Source organism: Heteronotia binoei, chromosome 8 (genome assembly GCF_032191835.1).
Source record: "Heteronotia binoei isolate CCM8104 ecotype False Entrance Well chromosome 8, APGP_CSIRO_Hbin_v1, whole genome shotgun sequence".
Taxonomy (NCBI): Eukaryota; Metazoa; Chordata; class Lepidosauria; order Squamata; family Gekkonidae; genus Heteronotia; species Heteronotia binoei.
The window spans coordinates 95,536,058-95,558,116 of NC_083230.1; the positions used below are offsets into that span (position 1 = coordinate 95,536,058).

Genomic DNA, 22,059 nt, shown 5'->3' on the forward strand with positions numbered 1-22,059 from the left:
AGTATCATTACTGTAATACAGCTAAAATATACGTTGTATTTAGGGTTGCCAGTCTCCAGGTGGGGCCTGGAGATCTCCCGCTTTTCCAACTGATCTCCAGCCGGCAGAGATCAGCTCACCTGGAGAAAATGCAATCTGTATTTACATTTAGTATCCACTGTATACTGCCAATAATATATACAATATACGTGCACTGCAATTACTAATATATATACTATATAGCAAATATATACTAATATATATATATATATATAGCAAAAGTTTAAATTGTATCTTTTTTCCACATGTATTTTTTTGAAAATTTTATTTATTTCTTACACAAATTAAACGGTAGCCTTATAGTTGCGGATGGGCTCCCTAAGTCGCCTGGCAACCAACATTTTTAGACCCAGTTCGCCACTTCCCTTCAAGCACCAACTTCCCCAGAGTGTTCAGACTGTTGTGTTTTATTAAGAATACAAAAAAGAGGCTCAACTTTTTCGCCAACCCCCCCCGCCAAACTCAAGGTGCCCCCTCGGCCCCGAAGCGCTTCCCCTCCAGCGGATGCTGCTGAGTCCTTATATAACTCGGCTGCGGAAGGGGGGGGGGAGGAAGAGAACAGAGGAGCGACTCTCCAACGCCGCTTCCTGGTTCGGTGGCAGCCGCTCTGCCTCCCTGGCAAGACGGACCGCGGTCTCTCCGCGCTGGAGCCCCCTCATTGTCTTTCCGCGCGTCGTTTCCCCTCAGCGGGGCTGGAGAGGGGTCTTCCCTCAGAAGGGGAGGGGGGCGTTTTGTTTTTGTTGTTGTTATGGGGGGGGGGGGTTCTCCTGAGGAAAGAAGAGGCGGTTGTGGCCCCGGCCGGCCCTTACCTGCCGTGGAACCAGTCCTTGCATATGTCGCACTCGATCATGAAGCGGTTCACATCGTAGGGCTCCCGGCACACGCAGTACACGGGGGTGGCCGTGGTGGCCACAGCCGCTCCGGCCATCTTTAAAGAACTCCACTCTCCCGACTGACTGACTGACTTGACTGAGCCACCCTGCTCTCCTCGCTCGCTCTCGCGCTCCTCCTCCCCCCTCCCAGCCAACAGTCGCCGCCAGCCAGCCAGTCAGTAACTCAGCGAAGCCGCACCAATAACAACAGCGCGCGTGCTAGACTCCCACCAGGAGCGCGCGAGCGCGTCAACGGCAGCAACGGCGACCGCCGCTGACACCTCCTCCTGCCCTCCCCCTCCCATCCTTTCCTTGAGAAGCGGACAAATGGCAAGGGCGCGCGGCAGTCCAAGTTGGGGAGGGGGGGAAGAGAGAAGAGGACAGTCACGTAAGGTACATTTTGGAGAGCATGCGCCGTGAAAGCGAGAAATGAAGGAGGGAGGGGGAGGAGGGAAAATACATCACAGAAAGCCGAGCCCCTCTCTTCGCGCGCGCGAAAGAGAGAGGGACTATGAAAGACGCGCGCGTGCGCCCTTTTGCCGAAAGCCTCGCGCGCCCGCGGCGGCTGTCTCGCTCTCTCTGTCTCTCGCGTGCACGCGCCTCTAAATTGGACAGCATAGCAAAGACAGAACACGTGCCACCACAAAACTATCCCCGCCTACCATTCTTTCCTTTTCTCCTCCCTTCCTCCCCCTCCCAATTTGCTTCTAGTAGGCGGAGCTTCAGGTTGGGTAACCGGATCAGTCCCAGCAGGCACGCGCTGACTCCGCCTTTCCCCCTCCCTCTGCCCGCCCCCGTCCGGAAGTGTCACGTGGGCGAGGATGAAAGAAGGAGAGAAGGTGCCGCGAGGACAGAAATTTAAATAATAATAGAGGGGGGAAGCCTTCCAGCGCTCGCCGGAGGTGGCCAAAGTGATTCGCTTTCTCTCAGTTACGCAACTTCTCGACAAGAGAGAAGCAGAAGTGGGCGCTCGGCGGAAACTGACGAAAAGTGAATCGGAGTCACCCGTTTCTTCAGCAACTACACGGCAATGCCCTAACCCGGGGGGGAGGGGGGATAAGCCACGGGCAGGTGCTAAACAGCACCCACTGTGTTTGTGCTGCGGTCGAGAATCAAAGCTGTAAATTGGGAGTATGTTCTCCCAGTCCAGCAGCGGAGCCTCATATCCATAAACTCCAATTTTTTAACCTTTTCGCTGTTTCGGGTTACCGCATTTATGCAAAGCAACATATAAAAACAAAAAGCGTTGTTAACACCTTGTGTTAAGATCAACAAAAACCCCACAAAACTATCACGGCTGTGTCCTTCCAGAGTTTGCACATTTTCCTTCCGAGCCCCTTCCTTACATTATGCAGAATTTAAAGAGGCCAGGAGTCGTCACAGGAAGAAAGCGAAAAGCGAGAAAGACGGTTAGGAGGGCTACTGTGGCGGCTTGTTTTGAGGGTCCCGCATTATGAAACGGGTCACAATTTGGAACTCCGCAGTGGGTGCAGATATCGGCATATACCATCATATTGAAAGTATTGGCATCAACAGATTTGGGCCAGCAAAGTGCAGAATAATCACTCTTACCCCCCCCCCCCCAAAATCACCACTAGACTATGGATACAGAAGGTGGTTGTGGAAAAGGACTTGTGTTTTGCAATAATCTAATTGTAGCTTTTTAAAAGAAGACAAGAGTATCTTTGATTTGTGATATCTGAAATTATGTTCCATAGAAAGTAGCATGAAAGTACAAGCATCCATTATGTGCTGTGGAACAATATCACAGTGTTGCAATAATAATTAGCACTTTTACATTGCTTTTAGTGTTCAGAATGCTTTACATACATTATCTTCTGATCCTTACAACTGTCCTGTAAGGTGGCCAGGACCGGATCTACATGTTTTTTGAGGGGGGCAAAATTAAAAAATGGCGTCCCCCCTTTATGGGCCATTCTATCTTACGGTCCCATAGAATACAATGGACCCCATACCCAATTTGGCGCCCCCCCCGCTCCGTCGGCACCCGGGGCAAGCACCTCCCTCTGCCCCCCACAGATCTGATCCTGAAGGTGGCCCAGTATAAGTATTCCTATGTATGTGCTCAGCCAATCTATTAGAGGCACCTTTAAGATCATCAAAGTTTTATTCTAAGCTTTGTTGGTTGGTGTTGGACTCACTGCTTCAGACCAAACCAACTACCCACCTGAATCTACCAACCTATCACACTAAATGATATTTATTAGTCTTAGAGGCAACAGAAGTGTATGGATTAAGGAACATCACTGAGCTGAGATCCATTTTTATTCATCAAGTTTCATTAAACCAAGGGTGTCAAACGTGTGGCCCGCAGTCCGTATCAGGCCCCTGGAGGGCAACTATCAGACACACAAGCAACTCACTGTCATCTGCTTCCTTCTCTCTTGCTTCCTTCTGCATCACAGCTTGCTTTGCCAGGCTTGCTAAATCGCATAGGAGCTACAGAGCTGACCAGCACATGAAACAACTTATGTATAAAAGCTTGCAATTCCCAGCCATTTCATGTTTTCCCCTGCATCTTAGGCTCAAAGTATTGCCATGTAATGAATGTCAATAAATCAAAAGTAGGTTTGCAACTTACACACCTGAACAACATACTCAAGATTGCTACAACACAGACATTGTGTCTAGATCTTGATGCAATAATTCAGAGAAGAAGAAGAAGAAGAAGATGATATTGGATTTATATCCCGCCCTCCACTCCGAAGAGTCTCAGAGCGGCTCATAATCTCCTTTACCTTCCTCCCCCACAACAGACACCCTGTGAGGTGGGTGGGGCTGGAGAGGGCTCTCACAGCAGCTGCCCTTTCAAGGACAACTTCTGCCAGAGCTATGGCTGACCCAAGGCCATTCCAGCAGGTGCAAGTGGAGGAGTGGGGAATCAAACCCGGTTCTCCCAGATAAGCGTCCACACACTTAACCACTACACCAAACTGGTGTCAGTTATCAGAAACTGTTAAATAAACAAAATATTGCAAGGGTGCTAATCTTTTAAGCATCTTTTAAATTAAAAAAAAAAATCTTTAATTGTATTTGTCTGTGTCCTTTATGAAGTTTATATCCCTGCTATCTGGCATTACATTTTATGACACACGTGGCCCGGCCCGACAAGGTCTCATTTATGACAGATATGGCCCTCATAACAAGTGAGTTCAGTACCCCTATGTTAAACTATGTCAGATTTGCAGCTGGGTAACTGTTTAGGATTGCACTGCATAAGATAGAACTAACATACAGGTACAGCATCTTGGCAGCTGAACTTGTTTTTGCACTGTGCAGGGGGCTGGACTAGATGACCCTTGAGGTCCCTTCCAACTCTGATTCTATTATTCTATTTCCTTGTCACTGACTGCCCATAATGTGATGGTGAACTGGAGGGGAACTATGCATACTTTTCATAACAGCATGTTGAAAGTTGAAGAAATGGGGAAAATGTGTCAGATACCCAGTTCAATTTGGAAGTGCACCAATAACAGAGCTGCCCTGTTCTGTCTGTGTACCAGGCCCCAGTGTTTATGCTGGGGTTACCAGGTACTGGTCGAGGAATTCCTGAAGATTTACGGATAGAGCCTGGAGAGGAACCAAGGCAGGGTAGATGCTGATGATGATCAGGGGTGGAATTCTAGCAGGAACTCCTTTGCATATTAGGCCACACACCCATGATGTAGCCAATCCTCCAAGAGCTTACGAAAAACAGCCTTGTAAGCTCTTGGAGGACTGACTACATTGGGTGTATGACCTAATATGCAAAGGAGCTCCTGCTAGAAACTCATGATGATGCAGCTGGATTGAGGCAGGTCGACACTGCTATCTCTACTAGATCTCATAGCAGCATTTGACACAGCTACGATCTGTTGACTCACCGTTTTGCCGATGTGGGAATACGTGGGTTGGCCTTACAATCACTCTCCTCTTTTCTCCACGGACAAGGACAGAGGGTGGCACATGGAAAGGATATGTCCTCAAGATATCCCCTGGTTTGTGGGGTCCTTCAAGGGGCATTCCTCTCCCCGATGTTAACATCTACATGCACCCAGTTGCCCAGCTGGTACAGAGGTTTGGACTAGGGTATCAATATGCAGATGACACTCAGCTAAATTTGCTGTTGGGTAACTGGTTGGCCTCAATCCCGTCATCTTTGGCTGAGAGTTTGGAGGCTGTGGTGGGCTGGCTAAAACAGAATAGGTTAAAATTGAACCCCTCAAAGATTCTGTGGCTGGGGGGAACCAAGGCTGAAGCTGGAGTGCAGATTGCCTGCTCTTTAGGGAGTGCCCCTTGTTGGAAATATGTATCTGTTCTGTATGTCCTTTGCAATGTTCTAACGTTCCAGTCATTATAGGGTTAACACTGTGCCTGATTCCCTATTGTCTGTATGACCTGGGAAGACAATACTGACTGCTGTCAGTCAAGGTCTAGAAGCGGGAAAACCTGTTTTGTCTGTTTGGCCAGTTAGTCAAGTGACTTCCTTTGTTCAGGCTGAGAGGTCAAGAAGGAGGACGTAGTCTCCATTAAGCACATGATCTTCTAGTGTAAGCATGTAGTTCTATAGTGTTTGTTATTTTCACCTCCCAGTACCCTTTCCCTGTAGAAATAAATATGTTTTTGCTTTTTCATGTTAAATGCCTCTCAATGATTATTTGATCCAGTGATCTATCGCACTGTTTGAGATAAAGAAATAGAATTTCAAACAGAAATCCCTAACAAAATTGATAGCAAATCAGATGGTTGTTGGTTTTTGCCATCAAGCTGGTAGTTTATAGCATGAACTGTTTTTTGAACTCTAAATGATTTTTTAAAATCTGGATCGCCTTTGAGAGTATTTAGAAAGCAATAGGCAAAAAGCTGCTATGCTGTGCAGACAAGCCTCAATTTTAAAACACCTTTTTTTTCTTTTGCCATTACTGAGAGCATTCTGACTTAAATGAGTTTTGAATTCAGATTGTCTCGATCTGGAAACGCTGCTACTTTTTGTCTAACAGCCTCAGATGTGCTAGAAAGAGAATGTTTGGAGCTTTTTAACCCTTTTTCTGTGGATTACGTCGGAGACATTGGAAGAGCCTTGCTGCAACCACGCGCGCACATTCAGGCACCTTTTCTCTCCAGTGAGGAAGGAAGAATCTTTAACCCTGCCCTGCCTGATAGCTGTGAAAAATGTCGAACCCAGAGAGAGGAGCCACTGGATCTTCTGCTTCCACGTCTTCAGGAACAGCCACTGCAAATCTTGGTTTTGGTTCTGTGAATAACCTACCAGTGATAGGATTTAGTACCCTGAAGTTAGCTAAGAATAATTTCTCATTCTGGCTCTCACTCCTAACGCAAAGACTTGAGATTTATGGAGCTGGAATAGTTTTGTCTGAAAATACCCGAGAATGAGCAAGAAAAATTTTAAATGGCTAGATGGTTTTGCAAAAACTCTCATTTTAGAATCTATTGAGGCATATGAAATTCCTGAATTGCACACTCTTAAAACTGCAAAAGAAATGCTTGAATGCCTTAAAGATAAACATAACAAAACTCCCATAAGCACTAGTCACGATTTAAAGAGCAAAATATTTGGTTTTCAAGTGCAAGAAGGGGAGAATGTGACTAAACGTCTGAAGGAATTTATGTGCATGTAATCCAGACTACAGGAGCATGGTGAGACTATTGCAGAAAGAGACTTAATCTCAACTATATTGAAAGCTTTACCCTATACTTACAAACCAATTAAGATGATTTTGAGACTGCAAAAGGATTTGAGTCTGGAAGGCCTGTTAAATGCTATCAAGGAGGAAGCAGCCTCCAGATCTGGGGACAAGGACACTGAACCGTCTGATTCTATGTCTGCTTTAAGCCTGAAACCACAGTATAGGAATAAGTCAAGAAGAGATATAATATGCCATAGATGTGGGCAAAAAGGCCATATCGCAAGATATTGTAATAATTGTGATGCTGCTGCTGAACAAAGGAATTGTAATTTTAAAGCACATGTTTCAAATGAGGAAACACGGGCACCATCTCGTGGCCACAGAAATAATAGCAGCCAGAAAATTTTAAACCAGAAATTTTCCAAGTCACATGGCCCAGGTGGGAACAAAGAAAAGAACAGAGAAAGTACCATGCATGTTAATAATGTGAATTTTATTGGTGAAAGAGGAAGATTTTTGATTGATAGTGGATCTTCTATGCATATTTGTCAATATAAGGGCATTTTCAGAGTTGGATGAAAGTCAGAGACCTGAAATGATAGGTGCCAACCAGAAACCCTTACAAGTTTGTGGTGTGGGTGAGATCAAAATGAAATTGCTTACCACTGATGGAGATTCAATGCCAGTAAGACTGAAAAATGTAGTTTATGCACCTGAATCAATTGAGAATTTACTTTCAAGCCAAGTGCTTATAAGAAATAATTATGCTGTATATCTTGATAAAGGAGATGATGGTGAAATTATTCAGAAGAATTCTGGAATTAGTTTTAAACAGATGAAAGAAATGGAGCTCATTATATTATGGGCTTAAGTGAAAGGTCAGATGTTGTTGATGTTGTAGAAAAGACTGTTTGCCAGACTGAAGGCAGAAAGTGTGACCATAGGAGATGTGTTTATGCTTGGCATGTAAAGTTAGCACACAGAAGCATGCAGAGTGTTGAGAAGTTGCTAAAGGATTGTGGACTTGATGTTGTGCATTGTGATAAATCCAAAGAAAGAGGTAATGTTTGTCTGAGAGCAAAAGGAACTGCACCTTGCTTCAGTGGAAAAGAAGTGCATAATGAAAGGTTTTTGGAGACAATATTCAGTGATGTTATTGGCCCTATAAAAGCTTCGATTGGGAGAAATAAATTTTTCTCAGTTTTTACAGAAGCAAAGACAAAATATAGCACTGTCTATATGCGCAAATCAAAAGATGAGACTCTTGATAAATTTAAAGAATATGTTACCATGGTTAAAAACGGATTTGGGAGTGCACCTCAAAGCTTGATGACAGATGGAGGTGGTGAATATTGCAACAATGAGTTCAAGAAATTTCTGAAAGCAGAAGGGATTGAACACAAAGTGACTGTCCCATACACTGCACAGCAGAATGGGAGTGCAGAAAGACTTAATCGTGTGTTACAGGAAATGACCAGAGCAATGCTCATGCATTCTGGATTACCTAAAGGCATGTGGGCTGAAGCTGTAAATACAACAGTGTATATCCACAATAGAATACCTTCAAAAGTAACAGGAATTACTCCATTCCAGGCTTGGTTTGGCAAGAAGCCAGGACTTAAGCACATTAAAGCTTTTGGAGCAAAAGTCAATGCATATGTTCCTAGAGAAAATAGAGAGAAGCTTGATGCAAGGACTGAGATTGGAGGATATCCCTCAGTGGGAAAAGGCTACAGAGTCTATGATCCAAAGCTGAATAAGACTAAACTTTGTAATGTTGTGTTTGTGGATGACAGTAATTTGCCTAGAGCTTCTGTGTACCAGAATCTGATCCTGAGGTTACTGATAATGCTTCTGAAGATTGGTGTACCTGGTTACCTGTAGTGACCACTGGTGAACTAGCTGGTCTACCTTCTGAAGACTCTACTGAACCAGAAGGGGAAATGGGGACTGCACTGCAGGGAGTGGTAGAACCTCCACTTGTTTTAAGATGATCAGAAAGGAGCACAAAAGGGCAACCACCACAGAAATATGGATACTGTGACACTGTGAGATCTATAGAGACTGTGAAACCTAAAGAGGAACCCAAGAACTGGAAACAAGTGTGTGTCATGGGTGCTGGGGACCCTTCAGAGGAAGTTGAGTCTGATGAGGAAACTGTGCCCCTGCCACCTGCACCAGCGCCCCTGCCTCCTGCTGGAGAAGATCCCAGCCCCCCTGCCTCGCCCTCTCGGGTGGCTCGTGTGCGTGACCGCCTCCGGCAGGACCTCAGGGATCGGAGGAGGGCAGCACGCTCACAAGCAAGACGCTCCCTGAGCCCTGAGTTCTGAGAGGATTCTGGCCCTTCTAAGAGCAAGGATGCTTGAGTGGTAACAGGATCCTGGCTGCCTCCCTGAGCCAGCAATTAGCCCAAACGGGCAACAGCCAGCAGAGGGCTATATAGCTGTGGGCTTTGGGAGGAGGCTTTGTGGAAGCAACTAGTCATCTCCCTGACATTCTAGCATCCACTCCGGCTTGACTTTGGTTCCTGACTCCCTGACCTTGGCTTTGGACTTCTGGACTCCCTGACCTCGGCTTCTGGACCTCAGACCTGCGATACTTTTACAGTGATTCGGATTTGGCGCCTCGGACCCTCCTGCTTACTGGCTACAGACCTCGGACTGCCTCTGGACTTTGCCTGACCCAGCCCTAGCCGTGACAGTGTGTGATTTACCTAATGAAGAAAAGGAGAAATGGATTCAAGCAATGGAACAAGAGATACTATCCATTTATGAAAAAGATGTATGGACTCTTACAAAGCTACCTGCAGGAAGAAAGCCTGATGGGTCTACAAAATAAAGTACAAAGATGATGGAACTATAGACTTGTACAAGGGAAGGCTAGTAGCCAAAGGCTATGCACAAGAATTTGGAACTGATTATTCAGAGATTTTTGCACCAATTATCAATAGTAGTAATAATAATAATAATAATAATAAATGTTATTTCTATCCCGCCCTCCCCGCCTAGGCGGCTCAGGGCGGCTAACAACATTTAATAGTGCTACACTTAAAACTACTAACAATAGTGCTACACTTAAAACACTACAGAGTGTGGCATCATCTAGAAATATGCTTGTAGAGCACCTAGACATTAAGACAACATTTCTTAATGGTGAGTTATCAGAGGAAATCTATATGGAAATACCTGAAGGTTTTCACGTCCCTGGCAACGAGAACTGTGTTTTCAAACTCAATAAAGGACTGTATGGTTTGAAACAGGCCGCAAGAAGCTGGTATGACAAAACAACTGAACTACTACAGCAACAAGGATTTGAGCAAGGGCAAGCTGAACCCTGCATGTACACTAGACTCAACGATGGAGAATATCAATACATTCTGGTTTACATTGACAATTTGGTTGTGAGCTGCAAGAACAAAGAGGACATTAAAGACATAGTTGAAAAGCTGAACGAAGAGGTTGAAGTCAAAAGACTTGGAGATATTAAACACTACCTAGGAATACAGATTGAGAGACTCAAGGATGGAACCTTTCAACTGTGCCAAAGACGAAAGATTATGGACTTTATAGAATCTCTTGGCATGAGAGACTGTAAAGAATCTAAGATACCTCTTGAACCTGCATACCTGACAGCTCAGGGTGGTCAACCACTCAGACATTGGAGAGTACAGAGAAGCCATAGGAAAACTCCTGTACCTGAGTAAATCTACCAGACCTGATATTACAGTCGCTGTCGGAATACTGAACAGAAAAGTAAGTTCGCCTAATCACCATGATTGGCATGCAGTAAAGAAACTTGCCAGATACTTAAAAGGGACTATGGACTTAAGATTGATCATTGAACCTTCTGAGAATCTCAGACTAGTTGGATACATGGATGCCAACTATGCAGAAGAATCATGCAATTACTGATCAACCAGTGGATACTTGTTCTTCTACGGAAATGGACTTGTAGAATGGACTAGCAGAAAACAGACTATAGTGGCACAATCTATAGCAGAAGCTGAGTGTGTGTCAGCAGCCACTGCCTGCAGTGAATTTGAATGGATTTTTCATCTGCTGAAAGACTTCAAGATAAAAGAACCTGTACCTATTGTAATGTTTGAAGATAATCAAGCATGTATTGCTATATGTAAAAGAGAAAGTAGAACAGCCAGAATTAGATCTATTGGTATTAAATGTGAGCTAGTGAAAGATCTACACCAGAAGGGGCTGATTAAAATAGAATATTGTTGTACAGAAGCTATGGTAGCTGATATACTTACAAAGCCATTACCTTGTCTAGATTTGAACGTTTGCGTGAAATGATGCATCTAGCTGATGTGAATGTTACAGTGAATAATGAGTAATGACTATTGAATGTGTAATGACTTGCACATTAGGCATTGAGAAGGGGTGTTGGAAATATGAATCTGTTCTGTATGTCCTTTGCAATGAAAGTTCCAGTCATTATAGAGTTAACACTGCCTGATTCCCTATTGTCTGCATGGCCTGGGAAGAAGATACTGACTGCTGTCAATCAAGGTCTAGAAGTGGGAAAACCTGTTTTATATGTTTGGCCAGTTAGTCAGGTGACTTCCTTTGTTCACACAGAGAGGTCAAGAAGTAGTCTCCATTTAGCACATGATCTTCTAGTGTAAGCATGTAGTTCTATAATGTTTATTTTCACCTCTCAGTACCCTTTCCCTGTAGAAATAAATGTTTTTGCTTTTTTCATGTTAACTGCCTCTCAATGATTATTTGATCCAGTGATCCATCGCACTGTTTGAGATAAAGAAACAGAATGTCAAACAGAAGTCCCTAACACCCCTAACATCAGTGCCAACTGTCAAGAGCTTGGGAGTGAGCTTGGATGCCCCTCTTTCAATGGAGGCCCATGTCACACACATTACTAAAGTGCCATTTTCCCATTCTATGCAAAGCCAAGCAACTGACTCCCCTCCTGCCTTGCTCGGACCTAGCCACAGTAATCCATGTGGCAGTCACCTCCAAGCTGTAACTCGCTCTATGCTGGCCTACCCTTGACTTTGACCTGGAAACTCCAACAGGTCCAGAATGCAGCAGCATGAATCCTGATGGGAACACCACAGACAGCACACTTTCTACCTGTACTGTGCCAGCTACACTGGCTTCCAGTTGAGCACCAAGTTAGATTCAAGATTTTGGTTATGACCTTTAAGGCCTTGAGCGGTCTAGGACCGACGTTTCTTTGGGACCTCCTCATCTGCTATGTCCCTGGAAAAGCATCATGCTCTACTGGTCAAAATCTACTTGTGGTCCCTGGCCCTCAAGAGGTCTGGCTGTCCTCAACGAAAGCCAGTACTTTTTCAGTCCTGGCCCCGATGTGCTGGAACTCTCTGTCGGAAGATACTAGGGTCCTGCGGAATCTTTTACAACTCTGCAGGGCCTGTAAAGCAGAGATGTTCCGCCAAGCTTTTGCTTGACAGTGATGGTTGCCGGGCTGGCACCCCCCCTCCCCTCCCCTCCCAAAGGGGGGCATTGCTCCCAATGCCTAAAAAGCAGAACTGTAGCACATTACAAAGAATTTTCATTGGGTTGCAACTAGTTTTAATCAGCTGGTTTTATTGATTTCATGTGTATTTTCTTGTTCTCCATTGCCTAGAGCCCAGCATCGGCCGGGGCAAGGTTATTCAATTATTATTATTATTATTATTATATTGCCCCATCCTGGCTAAGAGGTTGGCAACCCTAGTTAATACAACAGGGGTCCCCAGCTAGGGTTCCCAGGTCAGTGTTAGAAAATACCTGGAGATGTTGGGGGTGGATCCAGGAGAGGGCAGAGTGTGGGGAGGGGAGGGGAAGGTACGATGCCATAGAGTCCACCCTTCAAAGTTGCCATTTTCTCCAGGGGAGCTGATCTCTGCTAGCTGGAGATCAGCTGTAAAAGCAGGAGGTCTCTAGGCCCCACGTGGAGGCTGGCAACTCTAGCACTGGACACCTTTGGTGGTGGACCCAGCCACAAAATAGCCGCCACAGTAGGCAGAGCCAGCCACACAGAAGAAGCCCAAGTGCAGGGAAGAAGGGTAATTTCAAAAATACACTGGGAAAGAAGATGTGATATGATGGCCACTGGTAGCCTCTTTTAAAATTAGGGTTCCCAGATTCCTGCTAAGAGTGGGTTTTCCCCCAATTTCAGTGCCTCCAACTTGCCAGCACAGGATTGGCCAGTGGGGGAGCCCCGCCCCTGAAGAGCTTCATCAGTGCCCCATGAGCCCAGCACAATGACGTCACCTGGCATTAACATAATTGCACCAGGCACTTCACGAAGGGATGCTTTAGCATTTGGGTAAAAAAAAAATCTGTGGTATCATGGAGGTTTTTTACCCAAGTGCTAGAGCATCCCCAAAGGTCATGCCCAGCATGATTATGTCACTTCCAGGTGAAATCATTGTGCTAGGCACACAAAGCATGTGCAAGGACAGTCCCCCTGCCAGCAGCCAGGAAAGACCTGGCAACCCTATTTAAAATCTGCACTGCCAATTGGTTCTCCAGTGGCCACTCAGAACCCCTGGTGGGCAAGTGCTCCTCCTACTTTCTAAAAACACTTGGGAGAGCTCCAGGAAAAGTGGCAGTGGGCACCCCATTGGGGATCCTTGGTCTACAGGAAGTTTGAATAAAAATAGTTCCTCCACAGTGCAGACAGTCAGCTGGTCCTTGCTGCCTCTGAGGTCCTTGGCCTCTAGATCAGTGGCTCCCAACCTTTTTGGCACCAGGGACTGGTTTTGTGGAATACAATTTTTCCACGGACTGGGGGGGGGGCAGCGCTGGGGGTTTTTTTGCCACCCCAGGAACCCCCCACCCACAACCCATCCTTGCTCCCTGGGGATCTTTAAATGGCTGGGCAGGGGGAGAGACTGAGGCTGTTTCTGCCACCTCCCTGCTAGGTGGCCAGGCAGTAGAAGGCCAATCTGCCTCCCCCTCCCATTTAAAGACTCTGCCAATCACCTGAGGGGTGATATAAATGAGGGGTAGGCTAAGGTCGCATGGGACATGGGTGGATGAAAGAGACAGTGTGGCCTTGCTCTGAGGTTGCCTCCCCTGCAAGGAGCCACTCTAGGCAAGGGGAGGCAGCTTTGGAGCAAGGCCGCGCTGCCTCTTTCGTCTGCCTGGGTCCCGGGTGGGGCGGTGCAGCGCCTCTGCCTCTCTCCACGGCCTGGTTGCTAGCAGGCCATGGACTGGTACTGCGGCCCACTGGTTGGGAACTCCTGCTCAAGATCACAAAATGAAGGGTAACAGCACTTCCCATCAACTGGTGCCATGCAATGCCTGGATTGAGGGACTGCAGCCTTGGCAGACAGTGGGGTAGTGGGCTTGACTTTTACAAAAGGTGCCAGGTTATATTTTCCTCTTAAAGGCACAACTTTTCTGTCCCCACTTAAGTACACAAGAAGAACAGGAAGGAAAAAATGGTATCTTCTATGGGTATCAGTATAAACAGGCAGTGGATATCAGAGTTGGAAGGGACCTCTAGGGTCATCTAGTCCAACCCCCTGCACAATGCAGGAAACTCACAAACACTTCCTCCTAAATTCACAGGATTTTCATTGCTGTCAGATGGCCATCTAGCCTCTGTTCAAAAACCTCCAGGGAAGGAGAGCCCACCACCTCCTGAGGAAGTCTGTTCCACTGAGGAACCACTCTAACAGTCAGGAAGTTCTTCCTAATGTTGAGCTGGAAACTCTTTTGATTTAATTTCAACCCACTGGTTCTGGTCCTACCTGCCGGGGCCACAGAAAACAATTCCACACCATCCTCTAGATGACAGCCCTTCAAGTATCACCTCTCAGCTGCCTCTTCTCCAGGCTAAACATCCCCAGCTCCTTCAGCCTTTCCTCATAGGACCGTCTCCAGACCCCTCACCATCTTCACATCATATGGGGGGGCGGGGGGCTGATGAGGCCTCAGCTGCTGATGACAGAGTACCCATTTTCTTATGTTCATTTGATCCAGCTTCATCTGCAGTGAAAAGGTGGCTCTTTGCCCTCCCAGTATTGTTTGGGCTATGAAAGAAGAAGACGGTGGCTGATGGAGTGAGTTCTGACATTTTGGACGGTGACTGACAGAATGATGTTGCCTCTGAGACCTGTCCTCTCTTTGCAGCCTGACAAGTCCCAGCTGCGGGGGACCATCCGTCTCATAAGCCAAACCGCGGTATTCAGTGAAGCCAGCTGCAATCTGCTCCATTTTATGGCAATTAAAAAATAGCGTTTGGGCACCTGGTCAGCTGCCAGTGCAGCTGCTGTGCTAATATTGCATTTGAATGCCTTGATGCCATACGTGCCCCCTCACCCTTTCCGTTCATCTGGAATATGCAATGTAGCAAATGTCTTTGACAACAATTTACAAACCAGTCTCAATAATTTCATCTCTAAAAGGGAAACGGTTCTGGCCTAAGGCGACTATAGGTTCATACACAGAGCAAGGTCTTGGTGGGGAATTAATTAAAAAGGTTCTTTTGGCACAACTAGGTTGAAAGCATGTTTTTATGGGAGATCTGGAGGTCTCTCTATTCCTCCACTCTTTCTGTATCAAGGACATCCCTCAGTTTGAGATGCAGTGCTGGAAGTTGCTTTCATCCAGGTTTCACTTCTCCCCAGCTTGTTTCTCTGCACATCAAGATGGAGTTCTGAAAACTTCTGAATTGTTCCACCCTGTATCAGGCTGTTGACAGCTGCAGAGACAATTTTTTTCTAGCATTCCCCCAAGTTGTGGAATCAATTTTTGTACTTGTCCAGGTTCAAGATGCTGATATTAAAGACTTGAGTAGTTTGTTCAATACATACTATGCAATCCTAAACAAAGTTATTCCAGTTAACCACATTGAAATAAATGCAACTACACTGGAGTTTCTCTGCATCATATCGCACTGTAAATGTGCTCTTTGGGTTATATTTGATTTTATTGTTTGCCATATAGTTTAGTTTGTGACCTAGTTTTAAAAATCTGGGGTTTATTTTTATTTATATTGGTACCTGTTTTACAACCATTTGTAAAAACTATCAGACCTGTCTTATGCATATTTATTCAGTAATAAGTTCCACTGTGTGTGGTGTTTAAAGCAGTATGCACAGTGATGTAACTGTCCTAAATTCTCATTGGAAGTCCTATGTACTTTGGTTGTATTAGTTGGGCCGGTGTGGTCCTGCAAGAACAAGACAAGTTTTTGAGAACTTGTACTTCCATTCTGAATTAGCACCCTTTAAAACAAACTTCAGGTAATCCTGAATCAGCAAGCAGCTGTTTTCCACTATCTTGAGTGTAGTTTTGTTTTTAAATTTTTGTATTAAAATGGGAACCATCCTTCAATCTACACTAAAAAAAAATGGTGCATTTGTATTTTTCTCAGTCAACTTCCAGAATGATGGTAGGCAGCCTCCTTGCAGTTAATATTGCTTTCTAGTCCATCCTCCCATTGGCCAGTCACTCAAGGCTTATAAATGGGGTTGTTGTGCCTTCAGAGAATAGGTGCTGCTTCTTGGATGCCTCACACCTGTCATCTGCAGCACAGATTGCAGAAGAGAAGAGCATTTTGACTCCTTCACTTCGAATGATGCCTTCTAGGTAGAACTGGAAATAGATGCACAGGCTCCGTAAAGGCCGTAGAGTACTGGATGTGTCCAACATGGTAGCTTAACTTTCCCTGGCACATTTCAGCCAGTCTCATGGCTCCTTTGCTGGCCTGTGCACTCACTGCCTTAATAGTTATTTCATTGCCTGTTAATATAAATCTGTTGCCTGCTGTGTAGTAATGCCCGAGGGTGGTTTTATTGGAATAGATTGTGGCACATCACTTTCCCAAAGACAAATCCATTATGCAAAACAACCCGCATAAAAGATTTCCTCCTCCCTCTTGTCCCATTATGAACTCCATCAGTGCCTCTTTGTAAAGCCAGCAGCTCAGCACCAAGTTGCTGTTGAATATTATAACTCTGTCTGGAAGGGGATCTAGGAGCGAGAATTCTCTCATTCAGGTACATTTGGTAGTTAGCCCCACCCTCTCATCAGTTAGATGTTGAGCCTCTTTGGTGTTGATTGCCTTCTGTTTAATCTTATATAGGATGCCTCTTCTCTCTCTTACCTGGGCTTGGAACTGTAGCAAGTTCACTTTTTTAAGAGTTAAACTGCTCACAATAAGTTAAATATACCTACATGAATATGTCAGATGATGTGTTTCTGGTTTTGTAAAATTTCTTTTTCTTGTTACTATTTGAGTCAAATCATCTTTGTAATTTGTTTGAATAACATTTATCCCTTAACTGAGAAATGTGGAGGATCAGGGTGTAGGGTTGCCAAGTCCAATTCAAGAAATATCTGGGGACTTTGGGGGGTGGAGCCAGGAGACATTAGGGGTGGAGCCAAGATCAAGGCTGTGACAAGCTTAATTGAACTCCAGAGGGAGTTCTGGCCATCACATTTAAAGGGACCTTTTCAATTCCTTCCTTCCATAGGAAATAATGAAGTATAGGGGCACCTTCTTTGGGGGCTCATAGAATTGGACCCCCTGGTCCAATTGTTTTGAAACTTTGGGGGGGAGAGGCACTGGATGCCATACTGAAAATTTGGTGCCTCTACCCCAAAAAACAGCCCCCCCCCCAGAGCCCCAGATACCCATGGATCAATTCTCCATGATTTTCTATGGGAATAAATCTCCATAGGGAATAATAGAGTTCCCAGCAGACATTTCCCTCCCCTCCCTCCGCTTTTTGACGATCCTGAAGCGGGGGGAGGGCCTCCAAAGCGGGGGATCCCCTGCCCCCACCTGGGGATTGGGAACCCTATCAGGGTGTTATGTATTGTGTTGTACTGGGTTCTTGTTGCCTGAGCTTGGGGCAGGCACTCATTGCAAACCAGGATCCTGAAGCCTGGACAAACTGGCCAGTCAGGACACTAGGCATGTAACAAGGAGATGCAAATGAAGACTCCTTTATTGGCTCCTGGAAAGAGCCAATAAGAGTAACTGTTGTCTTCTAGGGGTGTGTGGTTAACCATGCAGGGGTGACCCAACGCCCCATGGCGCCCTAGGCAAACTCACTGCCTGGCACCCCCCTGTGCCTCCCCCCCACGGCTCCATGCTCCCCCTGCACCTTCCCCCTCTCCCCGCCACCACCACCTCCCTCCTGACCCTTCCCCATGCCACCTGGTTTTCAACAGCAGAACCGGCTCTACCACCGCATTCCGGCTCTCTAAAGCCCCCCTCCGCTCACCCGATCACTGGGTCGGTGGGCAAAACCACGCCACGGTGCCGCGCCGCACTCATTCTGTCATCAGGCAGCATCCTAAAAGGGCGCCTCGGCTGCCGCTGACTCCTTCCCTCCTGGGAAAGGAGTCAGCGGCAGCCGAGGTGCCATTTCAGAACATGCTTGATGACAGACTGAGCGCGGCGTGGCCCCACAGTGCGGCCCCACGGCGTGGTTTTGCCCGCCAACCCAGAGATCAGGCGAGCTGAGGGAGGCTTTAGAGAGCCGGAACGTGGTGGTAGAGCCCGTTCTGGAGTTGAAAACCAGGTGGCGTGGGGAAGGTTCAGGAAGGAGGAGGAGGTGGCAACAGCGGCAGTGGGGAGGGGGGGAGGTGTGGAGCCATGAGGGGGAGGCGAAGGAAAGAAAAATGGAGCGGTGGCAGGCACGGTAGCTGCTGGTGGGGAGGAGGCAGGCAAACTAGGTGCTTTCCAGGGGCACCAGGAGGGGTTGGGGAGCCCAATTTGGTGCCCCCACCCTCCCAGTGCCCTAGGCAACTGCCTAGTTTGCCTAGTGGGTGAGCCGGCCCTGTAACCATGGCCAGATTGTATATAGTTTGCAGTGTTGCCAGTGTTTCTCTGTGACTGTTTCTTCTTGCAATAAAGCCTTCTTAGTTGATTCAGAATTGGCTGAACTCACTTTATTTCACGGGGTACTACATCAGGATGTTGTGTTTCCAAGTGAAATGATTTTTTTTTAACATTTAATCCAGTAGGTTATGGGCCCAGAGTCTATCAAACGCTTAGATTGCTTAATGTTTAAAAAGGACTTAAAGTCTTTAATTAGCAGATCCCCTTGGGGTTTTTTTTAATCTTTAAAAAATCTTTGTTGTTCTTCTCCAAGTTGCTGTGATAAGAATGACTGAATCAAGCAGATACTTGGAGATCTCAAAACTTACTGCTGAAAACGATAGAAACTGGCTTAAAGATTTCATATACTCTTTGAAGGAAAGGGAGCTGCTGAAATCCTAGAGGATCAACAGAGAGACAAGGAATTGGAGTCTTGGTTAATAAAAAATGGGATTATCAAGAAAATTATTATGGGATCAATGGATGACAGTGAGACTTTCATGCTTGAAAATTCCCCGACAACAAAAGAAATGCTTAAGAGCCTAGAAGAATCTTTTGGGTTTACTAGTATTATCTATTATGGCAGTGAATGTGGACAGGTGATAGGGGGTCACTCATGGTGACCACATCCATATGGTGTTCCAGGCAAGAGACAAGCAGAGGTGGTTTGCCATTGCCTTCCTCTGTGTAGCAATCCAGTCTTAAAAGAGTTTTACGTAATTTTATATTAATATTAAGTAGTCTTTCAGATTATTTAATTACGTTTTGTGATTATGATTATTGGTTTTCCCTTGTTGTTAGTCTATTTTGGTTTTAAATTCTTTCTAATTTGTTTTCCATTTACTGTCTTGTTTTATCTTGAGCTTAAGACCATTGGTCAAAGAAGCTAATAAATAAAAGGAGAAAGGAGCAACCCAGTCTTCCTTGGCAGTCTCCCATCCAAGTAGCAACCATGGCCAATTCTGCTTAGCCTCTAGGCTCTGGCTAAATTGAGTTATTCAAGTGGCCTAAGGATGGAAAGTGGTAATTTTTTTTTTCTTTTCAATATTCATCATTTATTGAGATTAGTATATATAACAGATCCATAGTAATAATAAGTATTTAACAATTAAACAAACAAAAATTGCATCGTTCATAATTATCCACTCATCCAACACCCTGTGACCCATCACCCTTGTTGCCCATACTTATCTATCACTGCCTATTGTATGCCTAATACTTGATATAGCTCTCTGGACCACCTTGGCCCCCACAGCCTAGAGGGAACTATGTTCAAGATCACATCCCGGACCCTGTAAATTATTGACAGCCGCCAAAAATGGTGCCCAAATGTCCTCGAATTGTTGTTGTTGCATCATTCGTCGGTAGACCAGCCTTTCATCCACCGCCAATCGCAGCATGTCCTCTAACCATTGCGCTACGGTTCCTGAAAAATCTGTTCTCCACGTCTGCATGATTATCCTCTTTGCCGTCATCAGTGCCCGAAATCCCCAATATCGCTGTGGGCGAGACAACACCCATGTTGACGGGTGGTAATTTAAAACAGGAATGGTCAGATTTTTTAGCTTGGGGCAGAATCCATCCCAGCCAAGATATTTAGGAACAGTATTTCCTCAGCCATGACATCATTGCTTTCCCCCTAGATCTAGCCTTCTGCAAATGGGTCAGGAAGGTTCCAGACTTGCTGGAAATGCTACAGACCCATGTAGTGGGATAGGCTGACCATGATCCTATGAGACTTCAACAGCACTTTGTTAGATGGCTGTGAGGGAAGCTCTTTAAGAACCATCTTTAAGCGCAGCCCCACAAACAGTGCCCTAGAGCAGGGGTGTCGAGCATGTGGCCCAGGGAGGGTTCCTATCAATCCCCCAAGTAACTGGCTGTCATCTGCTTCCTTCTCCCTCTCTCTTGCTTCCTTCTGCTTTGCCAGGCTTGCTCAATCAGAGCAAAACCTTTATTTTCTCCATTAACTGAGGCTCCTCCTTTGAGGAAGAAGAGGGGGAGGGAGAGCCTGCTTTGCCAGGCTTTCTCAATTGCACAGCAGAGATACTAAGCCAAGCCTCTCTTCCTTCTGTTGGCTGAGGCTCCTCCCCATCCTTGTCCCCTGGGGGAGGAAGGAAAGAGCCAGCGCTTCCTTTGCCCAGTTCCCTGGATCACACAGGAGACATATAAAGAAAGCACCTTTAAGACCAACGAGTGCTAATGTTTTAAACATGTTTTATTCTAAGTTTTAAAAAAATCTTTAATATTGTTTGTCTGTGTCCTTTATAAAGTTTATATCTCCACTACCTGGCATTACATCTTATGACACACATGGCCCAGCCTGACAAGGTCACATTTATGTCAGATTCGGCCCTCATAACAATTGAGTTTGACACCCCTGCTCTAGAAGGAGGACAATCTCTGTGTCAGACATGATGTTTAAGAGTATTTTTCTTTAATCTGCTTCTCCAGTAACCAAATTGGAACAACATCCCTAAATTGCCATAGCATCTGCAGGGAATGATTCCACACACACCCCCATCTAAATTAGGCAGCACGATTTCTTCTAGAACATCTGCTCTACCAACCAGCATCACCTCTGTCTTGTCTGGATTCAATTTGAGCTTGATAAAATTCATTAAGGAAATTGCTTATAAATATGTATGTTTGCATATTCCAGCTAGGGCTTGGAGTGGGGGCTGGTAACCAGAAGGCTTCCCTTTGCCAAAAAAGAGCCAAGCTATGGATTAAGGGAATTATGTAGATCTCAGCATGAAACCTTCCAAAACTGGCCAAGCAGAATTCACATCAGTAGGGGGAAAAATACTGAGTCACACTTGTCCACCCCCATGGTTCTTACAAAAATAAAAGCTGAAATGAATCAAGATTTCACCCACACGGTGTTGGAAGAAAACATAAGCCTTTTCAGTCATGGCCTATGCTGCACAGACTGTTAGCAAATACTCCATGTACAGAAAGAAATTGTCTCCCACGCTCAGCCTACACAGATTTCCTTGAAAATACCAGTGTGATTTCATCTCATTCACCAATACGTCTCAGTTACGCAGGAGAAAGAGGGGATACCAGGCGGGAACACTTTTACCAAAAAAGAACATATTTGTCCAGTTTCTCAAACAGCCCGTGACCCAATCTGAAACTTGAGAGAGGAAATCAAAGCCAAACTTCTGCAAGACTTATTTATAATAGTCGCAAAAAAAAGAAAAGGAGATTGGATTTATGCCCTGCTCTTCACTTGGTGTCTCAAAGCAGTTTACAATCTCCTTCCCTTCCACTTCCTGCAACAGACACCCTGTGAGGTAGGTGGGGCTGAGAAAACTCTGAGAGAACTGTGACTGACTCAAGATCACCCAGCAGGTGCATGTGGACAAGCTGTATGTGTGCAAACTCAGTTCTCCAGATTAGAAGAGATTGGATTTATGCCCTGCCCTTCACTCGGAGTCTCAGAGCAGTTTACAATCTCCTTCCCTTCCCCTCCCCTCCTCACAACAGACACCCTGTGAGATAGGTGGGGCTAAGAGCTTTTTCAAAAGCAGCTTTTACAAGAACAGCTCTGAGATTGACCCAGGGTCAACTGTGATTGACCCAGGGTCACCCAGCAGGTGCATGTGGAGAAGTGAGGACTCAAACCAAGTTCTCCCAGATCAGAGTCTGTGCACTTAACCACTACAACCAAA

The 22,059-nt window shown here is 45.6% G+C and overlaps 2 protein-coding genes across 2 annotated transcripts in view; both read right to left on the reverse strand.

The window, feature by feature from the left end:
* The window catches only part of KDM7A (lysine demethylase 7A), a 91,494-nt gene extending 90,413 nt beyond the window's left edge, over positions 1–1,081 (reverse strand). Inside the window, exon 1 of the mRNA XM_060245670.1 lies at positions 849–1,081. Coding sequence (XP_060101653.1) covers positions 849–967 — 119 coding nt within the window. The 5' untranslated portion in view covers positions 968–1,081. The remainder of the gene's footprint in view (positions 1–848) is intronic.
* DENND2A (DENN domain containing 2A) overlaps positions 1–22,059 on the reverse strand; it is a 367,380-nt gene that overhangs the window by 92,410 nt on the left and 252,911 nt on the right. The window lies entirely within an intron of this gene.